Source organism: Melopsittacus undulatus, chromosome 4 (genome assembly GCF_012275295.1).
Source record: "Melopsittacus undulatus isolate bMelUnd1 chromosome 4, bMelUnd1.mat.Z, whole genome shotgun sequence".
Lineage (NCBI taxonomy): Eukaryota > Metazoa > Chordata > Aves > Psittaciformes > Psittaculidae > Melopsittacus > Melopsittacus undulatus.
Window position 1 is genome coordinate 27,475,813 of NC_047530.1, and position 20,312 is coordinate 27,496,124.

At 37.7% G+C, this 20,312-nt stretch overlaps 1 protein-coding gene across 1 annotated transcript in view; it reads left to right on the forward strand.

The window, feature by feature from the left end:
- DICER1 (dicer 1, ribonuclease III) overlaps positions 1 to 20,312 on the forward strand; it is a 59,167-nt gene that overhangs the window by 20,282 nt on the left and 18,573 nt on the right. Inside the window, exons 8-19 of the mRNA XM_034061630.1 lie at positions 271 to 431; positions 1,767 to 1,935; positions 3,992 to 4,464; positions 8,264 to 8,396; positions 11,929 to 12,171; positions 12,268 to 12,422; positions 13,859 to 13,991; positions 14,469 to 14,544; positions 15,674 to 15,813; positions 17,670 to 17,849; positions 18,703 to 18,916; positions 19,243 to 19,396. Coding sequence (XP_033917521.1) covers positions 271 to 431; positions 1,767 to 1,935; positions 3,992 to 4,464; positions 8,264 to 8,396; positions 11,929 to 12,171; positions 12,268 to 12,422; positions 13,859 to 13,991; positions 14,469 to 14,544; positions 15,674 to 15,813; positions 17,670 to 17,849; positions 18,703 to 18,916; positions 19,243 to 19,396 — 2,231 coding nt within the window. The remainder of the gene's footprint in view (positions 1 to 270; positions 432 to 1,766; positions 1,936 to 3,991; positions 4,465 to 8,263; positions 8,397 to 11,928; positions 12,172 to 12,267; positions 12,423 to 13,858; positions 13,992 to 14,468; positions 14,545 to 15,673; positions 15,814 to 17,669; positions 17,850 to 18,702; positions 18,917 to 19,242; positions 19,397 to 20,312) is intronic.

Here is a 20,312-nt window from a genome sequence, read left to right on the forward strand (position 1 = left end):
TGTGGAAGTATCATGTGTTTTGTAGATGTGGCAAGGCTATTCTGTGTATTGCTAACTTTATATTTTTCCATGTTGTGAATATTTACCTTTCCAGATGTTTGCTGTTAAATGTTACTCAGTTTCTACTTTAACTTCCAGTCAGTAGAATAGAAAGTGTTTATTCAACATTCAGTTCCTTTTCCAACTAAGCATCTAAGTTTGCAGTCTATTAGCTTGATAGTAGGTTTGCAGGATAACTGTCCTAAGGTATTTCATTCTGTTTTACTGAAGATCTGTGAGGGTTATCCATCATGTCCTCGAATTTTGGGATTAACAGCTTCCATTTTAAATGGGAAGTGTGATCCTGCGGAGTTAGAGGAGAAGATTCAGAAACTGGAGAAAATTTTAAAGAGCAATGCTGAAACTGCAACTGATTTGGTTGTCTTAGACAGGTATGTTATGCAATTATGGCTTTTAAATTGATGCCTGAGTTTTCATTTTGGATAGAGGAGTAACCCAGTAGAGTATTTCCTCTTAAATTTTAGAAAACTGTATATGATACCATTACTTCTCTTAGGGTGGGGAGGGAATGTTAACTTGTGTTTTAAGAAACCATTGTTGACTGATTGACCTTGATATTCAGAGATGTTCCATAATTGCTAAGAACAAACCAAGCAAGCAAATAAAACAAAAAACAAATAAACCCCACAAACAAACCAAGGCACAGAAACAAACCAAAACAGAAAAAGAACAAAACAACTAACAAGAGCCCCAAAACCCCAAATAAACCAAAGAACCTAACCAACCAACCAAAAAAAAACAAAACCCAGCATACCACCAGCATAAAAAAAACACATTCCACACCACATTTTGAACTTGTAAAATGCACTGTCTTATGTTGCTATTTAAATTAGAAAAATGTTGTAATATCCACAGTACAAGATGGTCTAATGCCAGAAAAGTTGCATGATTCCACCCCACCAATGAGTAACGTGGCTTTATAGAGGCTGAAAGACAGTGGGAGATCAGAGGAAGTAATGAAAACAGTATAGAAATATCAGAACAAGAGGGTGTTTTCAAAAGCTGTTCTTATAGAATGTACAGTCCTGTAAATGTTGTTTACGATAAAGATGGTGGTAATGTGGTGATTTGTTGTAGGGGAAAACTAGTGTGAGGTGATTCATATGTAGCATGTGTTCTTGCACTAGCTGTGCTATGTTGTTGAGTTTTGGGCAAAATTAAAGATGGTTATTATTTATGTTCTGGAACAGGTGTTTTCTGGCTGTTTTTTAAATGCAGTTTATAAACTTCGTAAACCATTTGTTTTTAAGAATTTTGCAGTTACAGCTCTTCTGTTCGAGGCTAGTAATTATTTTACTTGTATAAGTGTATGCATAGACCTAATCTATGTTATGTAGATGGCTTTTATTTGGTATATCAAAAGAATATACTGGAAAACCAAAAGTGAGGGTGGTTAAGTAAATTCAGTCTGGTTTTACTTTAAATTTTCCAGTATGTGAAACCAAGATAATAACCTCCTTTTTTTTTAGGGAGTGTATTAGAAAGAACAGTATTTTAGAATTTAGTAGTTCAGTATTTGGGGTGGTGGAGGTTTTTCTACTTTAAAAGTATTTAGCTGTGTACGTGTTCATCATTATTAATTCATGTTGAGGAAAGAAATGTACTTGACTACACTTCATGTTGTTAATTGCTGTATAACCTTAACAGGCTGAAATAGCTCTGACTTTTAGAAGCTGTATTTAACTTGATCTTTGCACTCAATTAAGATACACTTCTCAGCCATGTGAGATTGTTGTAGACTGTGGACCATATACTGACAAAAGTGGATTGTATGGAAGATTATTAAAGGAATTGGATGAAGCACTTATTTTTCTAAATGACTGCAACATATCTGTACATTCAAAAGAAAGAGATTCTACCTTAATTTCTAAGCAGGTAAGAACATCAAGCTATGTAAAAAACCTGGAGAATAGAAATCTTATTACTATTTTTCCTTGCCATGTATGATACATTACTGAAACTTTCTAAGCTAGCCATCACAGACTGTCTGAGCAAAATGAATTCTGTTTTTTCTGCTCACTAACAGGGCAGGCCTTTTCATAAATGAATGGGGCTTGAATGTCAACCATTTATTACAACTTCATCTAGTTTGAGATTTAGATTTGCTTAAGGTAGTAAAACAGTTCTGCACCCTGATGTTTTGGGTCCTTATTTCTGAAGTCAAGTATTTGACATCATTGTGGTCGCCTGTGACCTTTGAATATTTCAGTTTAGAAGAGGAATTAATGCCTCAGAAAGTATTTGGAAAAAATGTGCCCAGGTATAATGAAAGATGATAAAGTAAGAATTGGGAAAATGTTCCAGCCACACATCTAAACTTTCTACAATTGATCTTGGAACAGTATCGGACTAGTGCTACACCTTGCTGGAATGGAATTTGAACCTCTAGCTCTCCCCTAACTTTTTATGTGTTTGCCCCCTGTTGTTATGCGAGATGGCAGATCCAGGAGGCATGGTGTATTGACCTGTCACACATGGGGTCCAGGCAGCTTTTGTTTCCCTCTCAGGCTTTGTGGTTTGGAATTGCCTCCTGAGGTACAGCTATGTAGATACTTAAGCCTTTGTTCAGCAAAAAGTTTGTAGTGAGTCGTACTTCTTTAATAGTCCATGAGGAAGTTGGAGAATATATTTTTCTTCAGCCCAAAGTGTTCCAAAGTGTTCTTTAGCATTCTTAGAAACCCACCATTCTTGATGCTGTCCAGAAAACAATTACTGGCCAGATACATAGGGAAGCCTGTTGCAGCTGAATGGGAAAAGCAAATCCTGCTTTACTTTGTGCTAAACTTAAAATGCAAAAGGCTAAAATACATAAGAAATGCTGGGAAGTGGGGGAAATCTTAAGAATTTGCATAATCCAGAAGAGTGGATTAAACGCTATGCTTCTAATGCGCATAACCCTGTGTGCTTGTTTTCTGATCAAGTAGTTCTCCAAGATGAAGGCACCCATATGAAGAAAAGAAACCAGTTTTCAGTTTCAGGGGCCTTTTGTCTTGGCACTGGAGAAAGTCAAGCCTCCATGTACAGTTACAATAGTTTAGATAAATTTTGCCCTTAAGTCTTATAGCCAATAAACTTCAGGGATGATAGTGTAAAGAGGGTGATAACCTGTTGTTCTTCACAGAATGGAAGGAAGATAAATTAAAGCAGCAACTGAAACTATGAAGCTGATGGTTGTTACAGTTCTGTTGTAGTTCTTCTGTTGTAACAATGCATCCAAATCATAAGTCTTTTTAATAGTATTGTCAATATAAATTATCAACCCATTTCTGGATTCCTAGTTTATTGTTTAACCACTTAGCTTTTGTGGAGGAAAATACTTGCTGTGAAAAAAGACATTGATGGTACTCAAGTGCCTATGCTGTTTTCTCTGAGTAGGGTATAGTTCTCTGGTTTTATTCTATTCCATCCCCACATACAATACCCTAATTTTTTTACCTTTGAGAGGCTAGACTTGCTGAGATTACCCTGAGGCCATTGTACAACTTTCTGGTTGGATACTTCTGAAACTCTGGCAATTATCAGTAACAAAGTAAAAATGCCCAGTAAAGCATTAATTTTATTAGTTCTGTGTTAAATATAAAAGTATTCTCCTTTTTAGCATAATTATCTTAAAGTAAATTTAAAGTTACAATCTCTGCAAAAGAACTCCAAATTCCTTTTTAAGCTAGTGGGATTTTTGAGATTCAGAAATGTACAAAGTTTAAAGTTTAGCTGTAGTAATTTAAGGGGGAGGGGGGAAACTTGCTCCATTAGAAACAAAAGTTGCCAAGGTAATTTAAATAACAAAAGCAGACTAGTAAATATTCTTATAAGAGAACAATTGTAGTAATCCTTGCAAAGATTGTGCTATGTAAGAAACAAGATCCCAGTCTTAAATGAATAGTTCATGAATGTACTCCTTTGAACTGATATTTGAATTCATTTGTTGTAGATATTGTCAGACTGTCGAGCTGTGTTGGTTGTTCTGGGACCCTGGTGTGCAGATAAGGTAGCTGGGATGATGGTGAGAGAGCTACAGAAGTTTATCAAACATGAACAAGAGGAGCTGCACAGGAAATTTTTATTGTTTACAGACACTTTCCTAAGGAAAATACATGCACTCTGTGAAGAGCACTTCTCGCCTGCCTCACTTGACCTGAAATTTGTAACCCCAAAAGTAATAAAGCTGCTTGAAATCTTGCGCAAATATAAACCGTATGAACGGCAGCAGTTTGAGAGTGTTGAATGGTATAACAATAGGAATCAGGATAATTACGTATCTTGGAGTGATTCTGAAGATGATGAGGAGGATGAAGAAATTGAGGAGAAAGAGAAGCCAGAGACTAATTTCCCATCTCCCTTTACTAATATTTTATGTGGAATTATTTTTGTGGAAAGAAGATACACAGCAGTTGTTCTAAATAGGTAAAGCTCTTTGTTTAAAGAAAAAAATAAAATCTTTTAAAGAAAGAAAGGCAGACTCAGCTGCCAGTGTATGGGTGTTAGTATCATGAGTATAAAGGGAATTGTCTTGTATTTTCAGAACTTCGTTTTAAAGTTGGTTTAGGAGATCATACTGGATCTGCATAAAGAATAACAAAAAAAATAATCAGGCTATGTGTATATGGGGTGGATGAGAAGAAGATGTGTTTTTGAAAATTGTACTCATAGGCTTGTTTTGGACCTAAGATTCTTTTAGAAGGCAACATATGAAACACTGGTTTTAGCCTATTAAATAGATATACCCTGATTTGTTTTAACCAGTCTTTAAATCTGTATTTGCAGTGGATGCTGGAAACTTCTCTAGCCTACTGAGTGCAGTACTTCTGGAAACTTTACTATTACCTTACTAAATCACAGTATTATATGATCTAAGTCTACTGAAAATCAAATTTGCCCTTGCACAAATATCTCTTAAGATTTATCACTACTACTTTAACAGTTGAAGTTTATAAAATGCTTATTCAGTCAAACACTAAGCACTTTCTTACAGTCTCCACCAAAAAAAATGTGAACCCTAGAATATTTGCCTATTTTCAGTACTGTAGTTCCTTATCAGTTCTTATTCCTGAATGTGATTTTTTTAGTTGTGTATAACACTTAATTGTTTAATGCTATATTCCACAAACTACGAATGACATCTGATTTATTCACTTATCTCGATTTGGAGTTTTAATAGTTTTTTTTTTGATAGTGTGCTAAACGTTCTGTGCAATTTATTTATTGCATCCCGGATACATCTGAATCTGACCCTGCTGTTAAATTTTTGCCAGAGTCATTAGTCATAGAGTCTGTAATACCTTCTTTGATCTGCAGACTTGCCTGTGTGTTTAGTTTTTCTTTTTGTGAGCTTCATCTTTTTTTCTTTGCCTTTTTTGCATTTATAAATGTTTCTGTAAATAAGCAATATGAGGCAAACTAACCTATTAAGTTAAATGAAGATATTTTGTTAACAGCTCCTGAAGAAATAACAGACTCTTATAAACTTTTGCTGAGCTGAAAATGAATATTTCATTATCCTGTGGGAGAGAACAGAACTTTGAAAAATTTCCTCCTCTGTTTATGAATGTGATTTAAGCTATACTTTTTCCACTGTGCACTCTTACAGACTGCTTTATGCATGATACTATATACTAACTCCCATTGAACCTGAGAGAATGTGGTCTTTAGATCAAATCAGTAACCAAATTCTGCTGTCTGTAAGCCTTAGACACCTTTGATGCAAGTTATTGGTAGCAAAAAAGAAAACTTTGTGTAACTTTTTATCCACTTCTGAAAGCTAGCTATAGCAGGCTTTCCTTTATCTCATGTAACACACCTGGACTCAAAATACCTGGGTGGTCAGCAGGCCTGAGTTGTTGGAATTAGATCTGAAAGCCTTCAGTGAAAAACCTGACTGTAACCTCACTTCTGTTGAGTGGGTTTAGATCAAGGGCCTCTGCTGAATGTAACTATACTTACATTGCATATAAAGGTGGAAAGACTGTCTCCATTGAATAAGGCAGTGAATAGTGTTTGAATTTGTGTATCAAGGCCACTCAAGCTTCCAGTAATCCAATATAGATCATTATGCAGAACTAAGTTAAAGCAAAAAGTATATTTTTTTTCCTTGAAATATATTTATTATGGTAGTTATTTAGAGACTAGAATCTCATTTTATGAAATCCGTGATGACTGAGGAAGGGCAAAATTCATGGCATGTGTTGTACTTTGTGGGAGAAATGGATAGAAAATTTCTCCGAAGCGGTAATCATTGCTAGTATCTTTCTTCAGAGATCTGTAGCAACAGCCACTGCACATATTGCAAGTACTGGAAATTAGAAGGATAAAAATAATCAACTTTATTATTACACACAACTGAAGTGGGTCATTTACTGTTTTATTTTGTGTACAAAGCAGAGGTTTTAATTTTCACTGCAGTGCTCCTCAACTCCCTTAGGGAGGCATCTGAAAGCAGAAGTTCTTCTATGCATTTGAAAAACACCTGTTACCTACCACTAATGGTACTTTATTAACCACAAAGTTGAAGTCTTGGGTGCTTCCCAAGAACTTGCCAAAGATGTGCAGAGAGAAATGTGTTTATTCAGATTTTTTTAAATTTTCCATGTCTGTAATAAGTGAAGTACAGTAAGTATGTTTGAGATGCTTAGTAGGTACTCAGGCTAACGCTGTATGACTTGACAGAATTGTCATGTATAAAAATAAATAGAAAAAAAAAGGATTTTGTCTTCAGGCCTAGACTATATATGGAAATGTGAATTAGTTTAGCCGTGAACTAACAAGTCACATGCATTTGAGTACAGGTGAATCCTTCTTGTCTGCTTCCATAAGGATAGCAAGCTGTTTGCCACTTCTCCATTCTCTTGCCTGTACTCCCTGTCCATTCCAGTTTTAACAGATTGCAAAGGAATGAAGTGGTCAAAGTGCTTTATGTTCTCATCTATTCTGTCTAAAACAGAAACCAAGAAAGAGGAGAGATTTTGATAGTTTCTGAGTATAGAAGGGTCAGGGAGAATTTTGCCATTTGGTTTTGCAGCAGTTTGCAGGGCAGGTGGTAGACTAGCACAGTACCCATCTTTGTATATGTGGGGCAGAACTGCTAGAGGTTTTATTGGGAAAGTTTTGAATTGCCACTGGAGTATGCAGAGGCAGGCTATCCTTTGGACATGAGGAGCACTTGGTAGTGGATACGACGGATGTCCTGTGAGCAATGTGATGCTGGAATGCCTGTATTAAAATGTGCAAGGGATGTAAATTTCTTTGTATGATCCCTTGGTTTTTACTGGCTCAGCTGCTCAAAGGCCTGTTATTTTTGAGAAATCACAGGTTCTGTCCATTCTGGAAACAGACAACTAAGGATACCACAGCGTAATTACTTTGCACAAATATTTTTTTAAATCTGTAAATGTCTAGTTCTGAATTCAGGATATTATTTACATGAGTAATCTTCTGCCTTGTTTGTGAAATCAAAACATTGGAGAAGCTATGCTCTTCTGCTTCCATAACCTAAAGAAGTACATAGGGGAATAAATTGAGAGCATGGCTGATCCTTACCTCCCTGATCAGTGTTCCTTTTGAAGAACTGGATTAAATCCTCCGACAGTAGATGAATCTGGGTTAATTTCAGAAGTAGTAAACATCTCACCGGGTGGATTAAATCCTCCAACAGTAGATGAATCTGGGTTAATTTCAGAAGTAGTAAACATCTCACTGGGTAGGCTAAGTATCAGTCTTTAGAAACAGAGGTCAACATTTTGTCATTAGTATACCTGAACAGAATATATATTTTAATATTAAGGAGAGTAACATGTATGTTTTAACCTAAAAATTGAAAACTTATATTGAGAAAACATGCTTTGAGTTAGTGGTTAGAGGTTTTTCTGCTAAAATTACTAATAATTTACAGAAAATTAGGTTAACTAAAGCAATTGTGAGTAGGGTGCTTTAGCAACAAGGAGCCTTAGGGCTTGGGTTTTACTGTTGTAGGTCTGAAATGTATGATACATGCATACCCATGCTGTGTATATATATAGATCGTCTTTTATTCTTCTGACAAAGGTTTTCACTAGAACTACTGTTTTTAAAGAAGGCTAAGGTCAGTTTGTGTTAGCACAGCTTAATTGTCATGCTTCCTTTCTTAATTTCAATGTAGATCTTGCAAACAAATTATTGTTTTTCATTTGCTGGGCTGTGCAACTTCTAAAAATGCATGTAATGTTTTTAGGTTGATAAAAGAAGCTGGCAAGCAAGATCCAGAACTGGCTTACATCAGTAGCAATTTTATAACTGGACATGGCATTGGCAAGAACCAACCTCGTAACAAGCAGATGGAAGTAGAATTCAGAAAACAGGAAGAGGTAACTCCAAGAAAAAACAGAGTACTTCCAGCACCTTTTATTTTCCTTTTTTTTTTTTTCATCAGCAAGCGGTGTCTGGGGTACAGTTGTTGGAAGTCCAGGGGATACCATTGGTTTAACAAATATGCATACTTATTGGAGATACAGGTGACTTTCATATGCAGAGAAACAAAAGAAAACGTGTTTGGGGACAGTGCTATATCATATTACACAAGCAGAAATTGAAACTCCATGTAAAATCATGTTTGTGTCTAGTGAGATCATCAACTATTTTTTTTAATTGTTATTATTCTGCATTGGGTTACTAGTAACCCAGTAATACTGTCGTGAAAATGGAATTTATTTACATTTTCAACAGCTAAGTTTTAATATTAATCTTTGCTAAAAGTGAATTTGGTAAAGCATTAAATTATATACTTATAAAGTAATAGAATCATTGAATCATAGAATAGTTAGGATTGAAAAAGGCCTCAAGATCATCTAGTTCCAACCCACCTGCCATGGGCAGGGACACCTCACACTAAACCATATCACCCAAGGCTTCATCCAACCTGGTCTTGAACACCGCCAGGGATGGAGCATTCACTACCTCCCTGGGCAACCCATTCCATTACCTCACCACCCTCACAGTAAAGAATTTCTTCCTTATATCCAGTCTAAACCTCTGCTGTTTCAGTTTCAACCCGTTACCCCTTGTCCTGTCACTACAGTCCTGAATGAATAGTCCCTCCCCAGCATCCCTGTAGGCCCCCTTCAGATACTGGAAGGCTGCTATGAGGTCTCCATGCAGTCTTCTCCAGGTTGAACAGCTCCAGCTTTCTCAGCCTGTCTTCATATGGGAGGTGCTCCAGTCCCCTGATGATCCTTGTGGCCCTCCTCTGGACTTGTTCTAACAGTACCATGTCCTTTCTATGTTGAGGACACCAGAACTGCACACAGTACGCCAAGTGAGGTCTCACGAGAGCAGAGTAGAGGGGCAGGATCACCTCCTTCGACCTGCTGGTCACACTCCTCTTGATGCAGCCCAGGATACGGTTGGCTTTCTGGGCTGTGAGTGCACACTGCTGGCTCATGTTCATTTTCTCATTGACCAACACCCCCAGGTCCTTCTCCTCAGGGCTGCTCTGAATCTCTTCTCTGCCCAACCTGTAGCTGTGCCTGGGATTGCTCCGACTCAGGTGTGGGACCTTGCACTTGTCATGGTTAAACTTCATGAGGTTGGCATCAGCCCACTTCACAAGTGTGTCAGGGTCCCTCTGGATGCCATTCCTTCCTTCCAGCGTATCAACAGAACTACACAGCTTGGTGTCATCGGCAAACTTGCTGAGGGCACACTCAATTCCATTGTCCATGTCAGCAACGAAGATATTAAACGAGACCGGTCCCAACACCGACCCCTGAGGGACACCACTTGTTACTGGTCTCCAGCCAGACATTGAACTGTTGACCACGAATCTTTGCATGCGGCCATTCACCCAGTTCTTTATCCACTGAGCGGTCCACCTATCAAATTGATGACACTCCAATTTAGAGACAAGGATGTCATGTGGGACAGTGTCGAACGCTTTGCACAGGTCCAGATAGATGACATCAACTGCTCCACCCCTGTCCATCACTTTTGTAGCCCCATCATAGAAGGCCACCACATTCGTCAGGCAGGATTTTCCCCTAGTAAAGCCATGCACCAAGCACCTTGTTGTTTTTCATGTGCCCTAGCATGCCTTCCAAGAGAATCTGCTCCCAGATTTTGCCAGGCACAGAGGTGAGACTGACTGGTCTGTAATTTACTGGGTCACCATTTTCCCCTTCTAGAAAATGGGGGTTATGTTTCCCTTTTTCCAGTCATCAGGAACTTCACCTGTCTGCCATGATTTTTCAAATACGATGGCCAGTGGCTTTGCAACTTCATTCGCCAGCTCCTTCAGGACCAGCGGATGGATTTCATCAGGTCCCATGGACTTGTGTACATTCAAGTTCTTAAGATGGTCTTGAACCAGATCCTCGTGTACAGTGGGCCCAAGGTCTAGGTTTTCACAGTCCCTGTGTCCAAGACTCGGATGCTGCGGTCAGAGCCTTTGCCAGTGAAGACCAAGGCAAAAAAGCCATTCAGAACCTCAGCCTTCTCCAAGTCCTGTGTAGCCAGTTCTCCTGAAAGTTTTTGGAGGGGGCCTACGTTGTCTCTAGTCTGTTTTTTAGCCGCTACATACCTATAAAATCCCTTCTTATCATCTTTAACATCCCTTGCCAAGTTTAGCTCCAATTGGGCCTTAGCTTTCCTAACTTGGTCCCTAACTACCTGGACAACATCCCTGTATTCATCCCAGGCCACCTGTCCTTGCTTCCACCTTTTATAAGCCTCTTTTTTCTTGTGAATTTTTCTCAGCAGCTCCTTATCCATCCAAGGAGGTCTCCTGGCCCTCCTGCTGCACTTCCTTCTAGTTGGGATGCAACACTCCTGAGCTTGTAGCAGGTGATCCTTGAATATCAACCAAGAGTCTTGGGCCACCCTGCCCTCTAAGGTTATACCCCATGGAACCTGACTAAGCAGGTTCCTGAAGAGCCCAAAGTCTGCTCTCTTGAAGTCTAGGGCAGTGAACTTGCTTCACGCTCTTCTCATTGTCCTGAGGATCTCAAATTTGATCCTCTCATGGTCATTGCATCCAAAGCTGCCCTGGAACTTCACATTTCCAACGAACCCTTCCCTGTTGGTGAGCACGAGGTCAAGCATGGCACCTCTCCTCGTCGGCTCCTTTATTGCTTGCAGAAGGAAGTTGTCTTCCACACAATCAAGGAACCTGGATTGCTTGTGCTGGGCCATACCGTCGCCCCAACAGATATCAGGGTGGTTGCAGTCCCCCATGAGAATAAGAGCCTGTGAGTGTGAGGCTTTTCCTATCTGTCTGTAGAGTTCTTCATCCACAGGTTCCTCTTGATCATGCGGTCTGTAACATATCCCCACAGTAATGTGTCCCATCATCGATTTTCCCTTAACCCTGACATGATTTTGATCTCATTTAAAGCATTCACAGTATTTTGAAAGCAAATGCATTTATCGCATACTCCTGGCTGGGTTGTCCTTTTGACTTCCCCATCTCCCCAAAACCTTTCCTTAGTATTGGTTAGTAAATAGTATAAATATCAGAAGTACCAGTTCTAGAATATACTCTACCAAGAATATTTTGACCTCAGAAATGTTTGAAAAAGCTGCTGTCCTGAAAGCAGCATTTTTTTTTAATATTACACTGATAAATTGTAAATGAATAGGTGGGATCTTCTCCATTGTTAATGGTTGTTAGTAGCTTCTTGGACGCATGTAGTTCCACTTACCAGATTTCATTCCTAGAAATCTGCCTCTTCTGATAAGTAGTCTTGCTGTGTTTCTGGAAAGCGTTTTTTCTCATAGTATTATATCTGCATATTTAGACAAATTTTTGGGACATTCAATCCACTCTGTTTTTATTGGCTTCTGGTGTATCTGATGAAGGAAACAGATCTCAGACTAATCTCTCAAATGTCTTCATTATTTTTTCAGGTTCTTAGAAAATTTCGAGCACATGAGACCAACCTACTCATTGCTACTAGTATTGTAGAAGAGGGTGTTGACATACCAAAATGCAACTTGGTGGTGCGTTTTGATTTGCCCACAGAATACCGTTCCTATGTGCAGTCAAAAGGAAGAGCTAGAGCGCCAATTTCCAATTACATTATGTTAGCAGATACAGACAAAATCAAGAGTTTTGAAGAAGATCTGAAGACATACAAAGCAATTGAGAAGGTATGAGGTTAAAGGGGTGCGCCTGATTTTGTTGACTATGTCACAGTATCTTTTTAAGGGAGAAAGTCTCTTATGTTCTGTTTTTGAAATGTTAAGATCCTCAGAAACAAATGCTCAAAATCTGTTGATACCAGTGAAACTGAAACTGAGCCCATTGTTGATGATGATGATATATTTCCACCCTACGTGTTGAAGCCAGATGAGAACAGTCCAAGAGTTACTATAAACACTGCTATTGGACACATAAATAGGTAAGAGGCATATTAATGTTTTACTCTTTGTGTTTGAATAAAAACTTTCGTAGTCTGTTTTACATAGGTTGGGGCATTGTACACGTTTCCTCTTAGGGATCTTAGAATCATAAAATAGGATGGTTGGAAAGGACCTTGAAGAACTTCATGATATCTTCTGTCCTAGAGAAAGCAGTCCCAGTGGTTTGAAGAGGTAATTTACTTTTTACCTCTTTATCCTACAGAGGTTCTTGCTCTGATAATAGATGTAGCAACATCAATTCCTGTTTAATTTAAAGCTGTCCTGAAAATGTTCATTTTAAAAATAGGTAGTAAGATTATTATGGTGGGTTTGTTTTGTTGGGTTTTTTTTTCCTCTTGATAAAAATCAAGTGGCTTATTAAAACTAATAAAATCTTCCAATTCTAATATTTGCATCTTGTGTCATAGCAATCTGTTGTCATAAATAAAAACAAACATACACTAAGGTGAACTTACCAGAGGCCCACAAGACAGGATGGTATGCTTCCGTGGGAGCTAGCCAAATGTCATCTTTGTAAGCCCATGGCATTTAGAGGATGGTCCTCAGTGACAGGAAAAGTTAAATGTCATGACACTTCAAAAAAGTCAAGGAAGAAGACCAAGGGAGCTACAGACTGGTCAGTTTTATCATAGTTATGGAATATTATGGACTAAGTCCTCATGGAAGCACTGTGCAGGCATGTAAAAGAAAAGAGGGTTGGCAGCAGCCAGCAGTGTTATTGAGGGCAATTTTAGCCCAATCAGCTTTATTGTCTCCTGTATGATGAAGTGACTGACTCTAAGATGGGGAAGCGCAGTGAATGTCATTTACTTAAGTAAAGCTTTTGATGCAATTGCTGTAGTACCTTAGTAGCCAAATTCTAGAGGTGCAGACCATTAATGGTGGACTGCCTGGTAAATAAAGCCTGGCATAGCAGTCAAATTTGAAGGGTGTAATGGTAAATGGTTCAAAAGCTAGGTGGTAGCTGGTTGTATGTGGCACTATTCATGGGCCATTAAGAGGTTGAGTATGGTATAACATTGGCATGTTTGCAGTTGATGCCAAGCTGGGAGAGGAGGAAGTGAGTGCAGTGGAGGAAAGGCTACCATTTAGAGGAAGAGCCATGACAAATAGGAGGAATAGGGCAACAGCAAACTCAGAAGATTAAACAAATGCAATTCTGGGACCTGAGTTGGAATAGTCTTGTACATCATTGTAACCTTGAAACCACCTTGCTGGACACAAGCTTTGTAGTAAAGGACTTAAAAGTCTTCTGCTCAGTAGCGTGGAATATAAGTTAGTGTACCCTTGCAGTGCTCATTATGGCCTGAAGTCATTTTCTAGCATTTACACTAGTAAAGCAAGGTTCCACTGAAATATGTTTAGGTTTCAATTTGCAGGTTTTGATGAGTTGTAAAATGTTTTGTCAACTTAGGTACTGCGCTAGATTACCAAGTGATCCATTTACACACCTAGCTCCCAAGTGTAAAACACGAGAACTACCCGATCATATGTTTTATTCTACTCTCTACCTGCCAATCAACTCACCTCTTCGAGCGTCAATTGTGGTATGTATCTGGGGAAAGGAAAGCATGAAACCAAGTGAAATACGTTGGTATTGATGTCTGTGCTGTTTCTAGAATTGGTTTCATTGTTATTTATGTAAATCACTTTTTCTTTCCCTGTACTGCACTCTATAACTGTATTTAGATCACTGTTTGCTTTAATCTGTTTTCAAGTAGTTACTGTTTATTCCAAAGGTAAAAATATTTAGATATTCTTCTAAGTGCCATTCCCCCCCCCCCTCATTTAAGTTCTATAGAAAAATGTCCTATATTGGTTTTGATCAATAATTTGTCGAATTCTTGTTATTTTGTAATTTTGGCTTCTGTGAAAAACAGCATAAGCCTGAATATCTTCACAAAACTGTTGTCACTGTATTTTTTCGAAAAGTCTTGTTTACCTAATATGTTTTTGTTAAATTAAACTAAACAAGTAAGTAATGCACTAACAGAAGTTTTTAAGGCATATTTAAATGTTTATAGGGTCCTCCAATGAGCTGTGCAAGACTGGCTGAGAGAGTTGTAGCTCTTATTTGCTGTGAAAAACTGCACAAAATTGGTAAGAACGGGAAAAACAGTACCTCTTTGGTAAAGAATATTTTATAATTGAGAAATTGAACATGGAAAGGGTGTTACGCATATACATGCATTTCTGTCATAGCCTTCTGCTGTAGTTTCCTTTCTCTTGCCTTGTTTTGCAGTACAACCATGTTACTAATTTACCTTACAACTTGTAAGCTGAAGTTAATTTTCTGGGGGAAGCTTGGTATTTAATATATCTTGTCTTAAACAGCAAATGTAACATTAATATAAGAAGTGCAGATTTTGACATTGTATGTGCCTAATAGAGGGGAAATGAGTTTTGTTCTTTAGATGATGCTGATTATAGGTCAGCCAAAAAATAACTTATTTTTTTTTAATTGTAACAAATTACATTATGGAATACGCCACCCTCCATTTATTGTATTCTCTACTGTATCTTAAGTCATGTTCCAAAAACAGGAATTGCAGGATTACTTCAGCTCTCTTGTCTCTAGTAAGTGTAATGCAGCATATTTTTTTTTTGTGGCATTATTTATGAGTGTTTTGGTGTGAAGTACAGAAACTTTTACGTATCTTAAAAAAATCAAACAAATCTCTAGGTCTGGGGCTTGTACTTCCTCCCTCACCACCCCCCCCCCCCCCCCCCCCCAGTTAAATCTTTTGATCACTGAATTCATACCAGCAAATGTAAAATACCACGGTAGCACAACTCAGTATTGAGAGTGAACATTTTATGGTAGTAACTCCCTTTTTAGAATGATAGATGAATATAACTGTTCCATCTTTGTTGGCATAACTCCATGTGAGTGATTTTTAGATGGGTATTTCAGTCTCTGGTTGTTTTCTGTGGGCAAAAATAGGTTAGTTTTCTTTGGAATCTTCATTAAATTTTACTTAAAATTCCACAGGGTTTTTACCATAAATGAGGGGGGGGGGGTTTGGTTGTTTTTTTTTTTTCCCCAGAAATTCCATCTTTATCACTCTTTCCCCAAAGTAACACATTCTGAGCCTTGCAGTAGTAAGCGTATTTTGAAACCGTAGATGAGGTGTTTTTACAGGCAATCACATCTGCTGTGTAGTATCTGAAAGTACCAAGATTTGATTGTTCATAATGCTTTTTCTTTCTACTCTTTCATAACATTCAGGTGAACTGGATGATCATTTGATGCCAGTTGGTAAAGAAACGGTTAAATATGAGGAAGAGCTTGATTTACATGATGAAGAAGAAACCAGTGTTCCAGGAAGGCCAGGCTCTACAAAACGGAGACAGTGCTATCCTAAAGCTGTTAGTATCTCTCATTTTGATCAAATTGTCAACTCTTAATCTTCTTAGATAAGAATCTTTTGCAAGTCTTGCATTTATAGTGGAATACTTTACAGTTTTATCTGCATGGAAACTTGCACTGTTACCTGAATGGGGTTATGGACCATATGTTTTGGAAGCATGCCTGAAGTTCAAAGAATGTATGCTTTCAGTAAAACTCATTGACTGTATTTGCCTAGAATAGAAATAACTGGGAGGAAAAAATGCCTTGCATTAAGAATCTGTGAAATCTTTAAGTTATCTGGTAAATATGCAATAGCAAAGGAAGAGTTACTGGCTTTTTAGACAAAAAATTGAAGGAGATGCGCAGGAAGTCTAAGTTGTAGGTTTTGTTTTGGTGACTTAACTGGTCAAACACAGAACTTCAGAATTTCATGGAGAACCGATAGCCTTTGGCCACCTGTAGGAATGTCAGCGTGTACATTCACAGTAGTAGGCTACAAAACTGTGTTGTATGTTCACATGCAGCCTCCAGTTATGGTGATGGACCTTAAGTAATTCCATTACTGGCATCCTCCATGTGGTCCAATTTTATTAGTAGTTCAAATAATTGCTTATCAGGAAAGCTTAGGAAAGGATACCAGGGCATCATATTATGGAGAGAATGACAGATGAGAAGACCTTTTTCTTGGAAGACTTCACAAACAGTTTAAATATTTGCACAATGTTTCTTGGTGCTTCCTGTTACAAGTGCCTTTCTCAGTCCTTTTGCCTTACTAGTGATTGTTAGAATAAGGGTGACTCGTAAACTGCTTGATCATGGTATCTCATTCAGAGGAGTTGATTTGTCAAGTGATGCTTCATTCTTTCTCATTTATTTTTCAATACAGCATCCAAGAATACTTTCCTTTGTTTTTGTCCCAACTTTTCACATCTGGAAAAGAAGCTTTGGCAAATGTTTAAGGTCTACAAGATCCTTTTGGGCTTAATGCAGTTATTAAACTTACCAGTGATTTTCCATTAAGCCAAGGCCATAGTTTTGCAACAGTGTAACTTTTAAAATATAGGACATGTATTGCAATTTAGTTTTTAGATGAATGGGAGGATCCTTTTTGGGACATATAAAGTAATGAATTTCCTACCAAACACAAAGCATGATTTCTTGAGGTCTATGACAGATACAAGCAGCAGAGTTAAAAGTATTGTGGCTAGCTAGAATTGTTAATAGAAAGCTTACATGGTGTAGTGCCTGGGCAAAGGGGCAGTGTATCAAATCTTGTTTGTGTGCTTGTCCCAAGTGTAACAAAAACATTTTGATACTTTTAAACAGCTCTGCTGGAAAAAAAAATCCGTGTTACTAAAGCTGTAAATTCAGCCAGGCTTGCATGAAAATTAAATTACTGGGATGTAGGTTTTTCCTGTGCGTACTTTTTTCTCTACTCTAAAGGTCTAAAGAATGTTGATCATAAAGCACTCCAGAGCTACTGGCTAAATATGGAAATTGGCATCAAAACTTCAGTTGTGGTTAATGCTGAAGTGCTGCCTGTGTTCTACAGTTAGACTTTATTTCTAACACAGGATGGTTGTAGAGGAAGTTTAGGAATGAAATAGAATTGCCACTCAGTAAATAAAGAAATCTGGGAGTATCATACTCTCTTGATGCAAGTGTTTGGACAGATCTCATGGTTTCCAGGCTAGGCTGTTGGCCAGTCTTGTTGCTTAAGAAAAAAAAAACATTTGTTAAGTCCTGATTACTTGGTTTTATTCCTCATTTTTAGCAATACCTTTCCAAATAAACACGTGAATTTTTGTTCAAAGGGTAGCGTTTGGGTGAATTTTTATTTTTATTAATTGGTTGGGCTTTTTTTTATTTTCAGATTCCAGAATGTTTGAGGGATAGTTATCCCAAACCTGATCAGCCCTGTTACCTGTATGTAATAGGAATGGTGTTAACGACTCCTCTACCTGATGAGCTCAACTTCAGGAGGCGAAAGCTATATCCTCCTGAGGATACAACAAGATGTTTTGGCATATTGACAGCCAAACCTATACCTCAGGTGATTAATCTAACGTCTTTCCTTTCTCTTCATGCCCTACAACCTGTCATTTTCCACTTACTCCCCACCTCTAGACAGAAGAATTGGATATGTCCTTAAGAACTGCTTGATACAAAGTAACCTCCAGAAAAATAGCAGTAATAGCCAACCAGTCTAGTCGCCACTTCATTTTCTGTCTTTAGCGATGGAACAGTCTATTTTTGCCAAAATTTTGGTTTACAGTTTTATTTTTTATTATTTTGCAGTGGTAAATGCAAAATGCTCCTCCTTTTGTATATGAGGTATGATAGGAGTGGTGTACCAGCTATACAGGAGGCTGCAGTGCTACTTTATGTATATGAAAGCTATGGTAAGAAGTCCTCTCAGCATTCCTAGTCTGCAGCAGAAGAAAAAGTAGTCCATTTTAATTGAAATTGGCACCTCTTGCTTCAGAAAGTTTTAATAGAAATGCAATTATTGTGAATGAGGCTCAGCTGAGGAAGATTTTTTCAAAATATGTTTTCTATTGTTCTCAGAAAATGATATTTCAGGAATATTGCTGATTTTTCCATATTTATTCCTTCATAATGGAAAAGACATGCATTTTTATTTGGTCTTATAGAAAGAAAAGAGCTATAAAACACAAGAAGAAGTATTATATATATAAAAATTAAAAAATGAGGTATTCTTTAAGCCTTCAAAACCTTATCGATAATTCAAGGTCATCAGAGGTCCAAATTCTGATCCAGCTTGCTTTGGCAAGTGCTACCTCAGCATCTAAACTAAACAACCATTGCTCTGTAAAGGAATCCTACTCTGCATTTTTTTCTTTTGATTTCTTTTGTGGGTTTTTTTTTGTTTTGTTTTTCTTTAGATTCCTCATTTTCCTGTGTATACTCGCTCTGGAGAGGTTACGATATCTATTGAGCTTAAGAAATCTGATTTTACTCTGTCTCTGCAAATGCTTGAGCTGATAACACGACTCCATCAATATATTTTCTCGCATATTCTTCGTCTTGAGAAACCTGCACTAGAGTTCAAACCCACAGAAGCTGATTCAGCCTATTGTGTTCTACCTCTTAATGTTGGTAAGAAGAGAGTTCTTGGTTTATGTTGAATTTTAAGTGTTAGCTGTAGAAATAATACTATACGTGGTATCTGACAAATATTTATACTACATTTTTGTTATTTCTTCACAATTTCAAATTTGTTTTAACTTGATGATCTAAGTTGATTTATAGTAGGTTTCAGCTGACTCTGTAGGAGTCTGAAGTCATATATATGTCTCCTTGGTAAGTTTTTTAAAACAATCAAGTTGTGTAGACTAAGGAAAAAAAATTGTAATTTACAACTTCTCAGAAAAATTCAGCCTGGAAAGCTGTCCTCTGAATAGTTATGCATTTTCCTTTCTAAGTTGATGACTCCAGCACTTTGGACATTGACTTTAAGTTCATGGAAGACATTGAGAAATCTGAAGCGCGTACAGGCATTCCCAGTACACAGTATACAAAAGAAATGCCTTTTATTTTCAAGTTAGAAGATTACCAGGACGCAGTTATCATTCCACGGTGAGTACTGTATATATACTTCAGGTATGTACCTATTGTGTTTATATAAACACTTATAATATGGGATGTTAGGATCTGCAAGATAATTGCTTGTAAGAAATCATAGAGTGGTTTGGGTTGGAAAGGACCTTAAGGTCATCTAGTTCCAACCCCCTGCCATGCAGGGACACCACCCAGTAGACCAGGTTGCTCAGAATTCTGTCTAACCTGGCTTTGAATACTGCTGGGAATAGGGCATCTTCCTTGGGCAACCTGTTCTGCTCTCTCACCACCCTCACTTTAAAGATTTTTTTCCATGTATTTAACCTAAATCTCCCCTGTTTTAAGTTTGAACATATTTCCCTTTGTCCTATCACTACAGTCCCTGAGGAAGAATTTTACTGTTAATCTGAAGGTATCTGGCAGTGTTTCAAATAATTTAAAGATTTTTTTGTTTTGTTTTTTTTTGTTTGTTTTGTTTTGTTTTGTTAATCTAGTATAAGAGGTTTAAAATGTTGAGGGTTTCCAGAAGCGCCTTTTTATAAGGAATAGTAGAGTTGACCACAAAACTTATGTAGTGTTCTGATAAAATGTGACTTCATCTGGAACGGGCCAGTTTTAATTTGAACGATTGAGTGGGAGTCCTGTTCTCTGGTTACTGCTTACTCACATCAAAGGCCTGCTAAAGGAAGGTGTTTTGTTGGTAGATGGAAAAATTGACAGATGAAAAAGACCAGTTAAAAAAAAAAGTCGTTCTATTGAGTGTCATTCAGAGGAGAAATCTACATCATTTTATGTACTGGATATGCAAGGGTTCTCCAGAATTGGTAGGTTTTATGGAGACTTAATTATTCCCTCTACTCTGCTCTCATTAGACCTCAATTGGAGTATTGTGTGCAGTTCTGGTGTCCTCAACATAAAAAGGACATGGAACTGT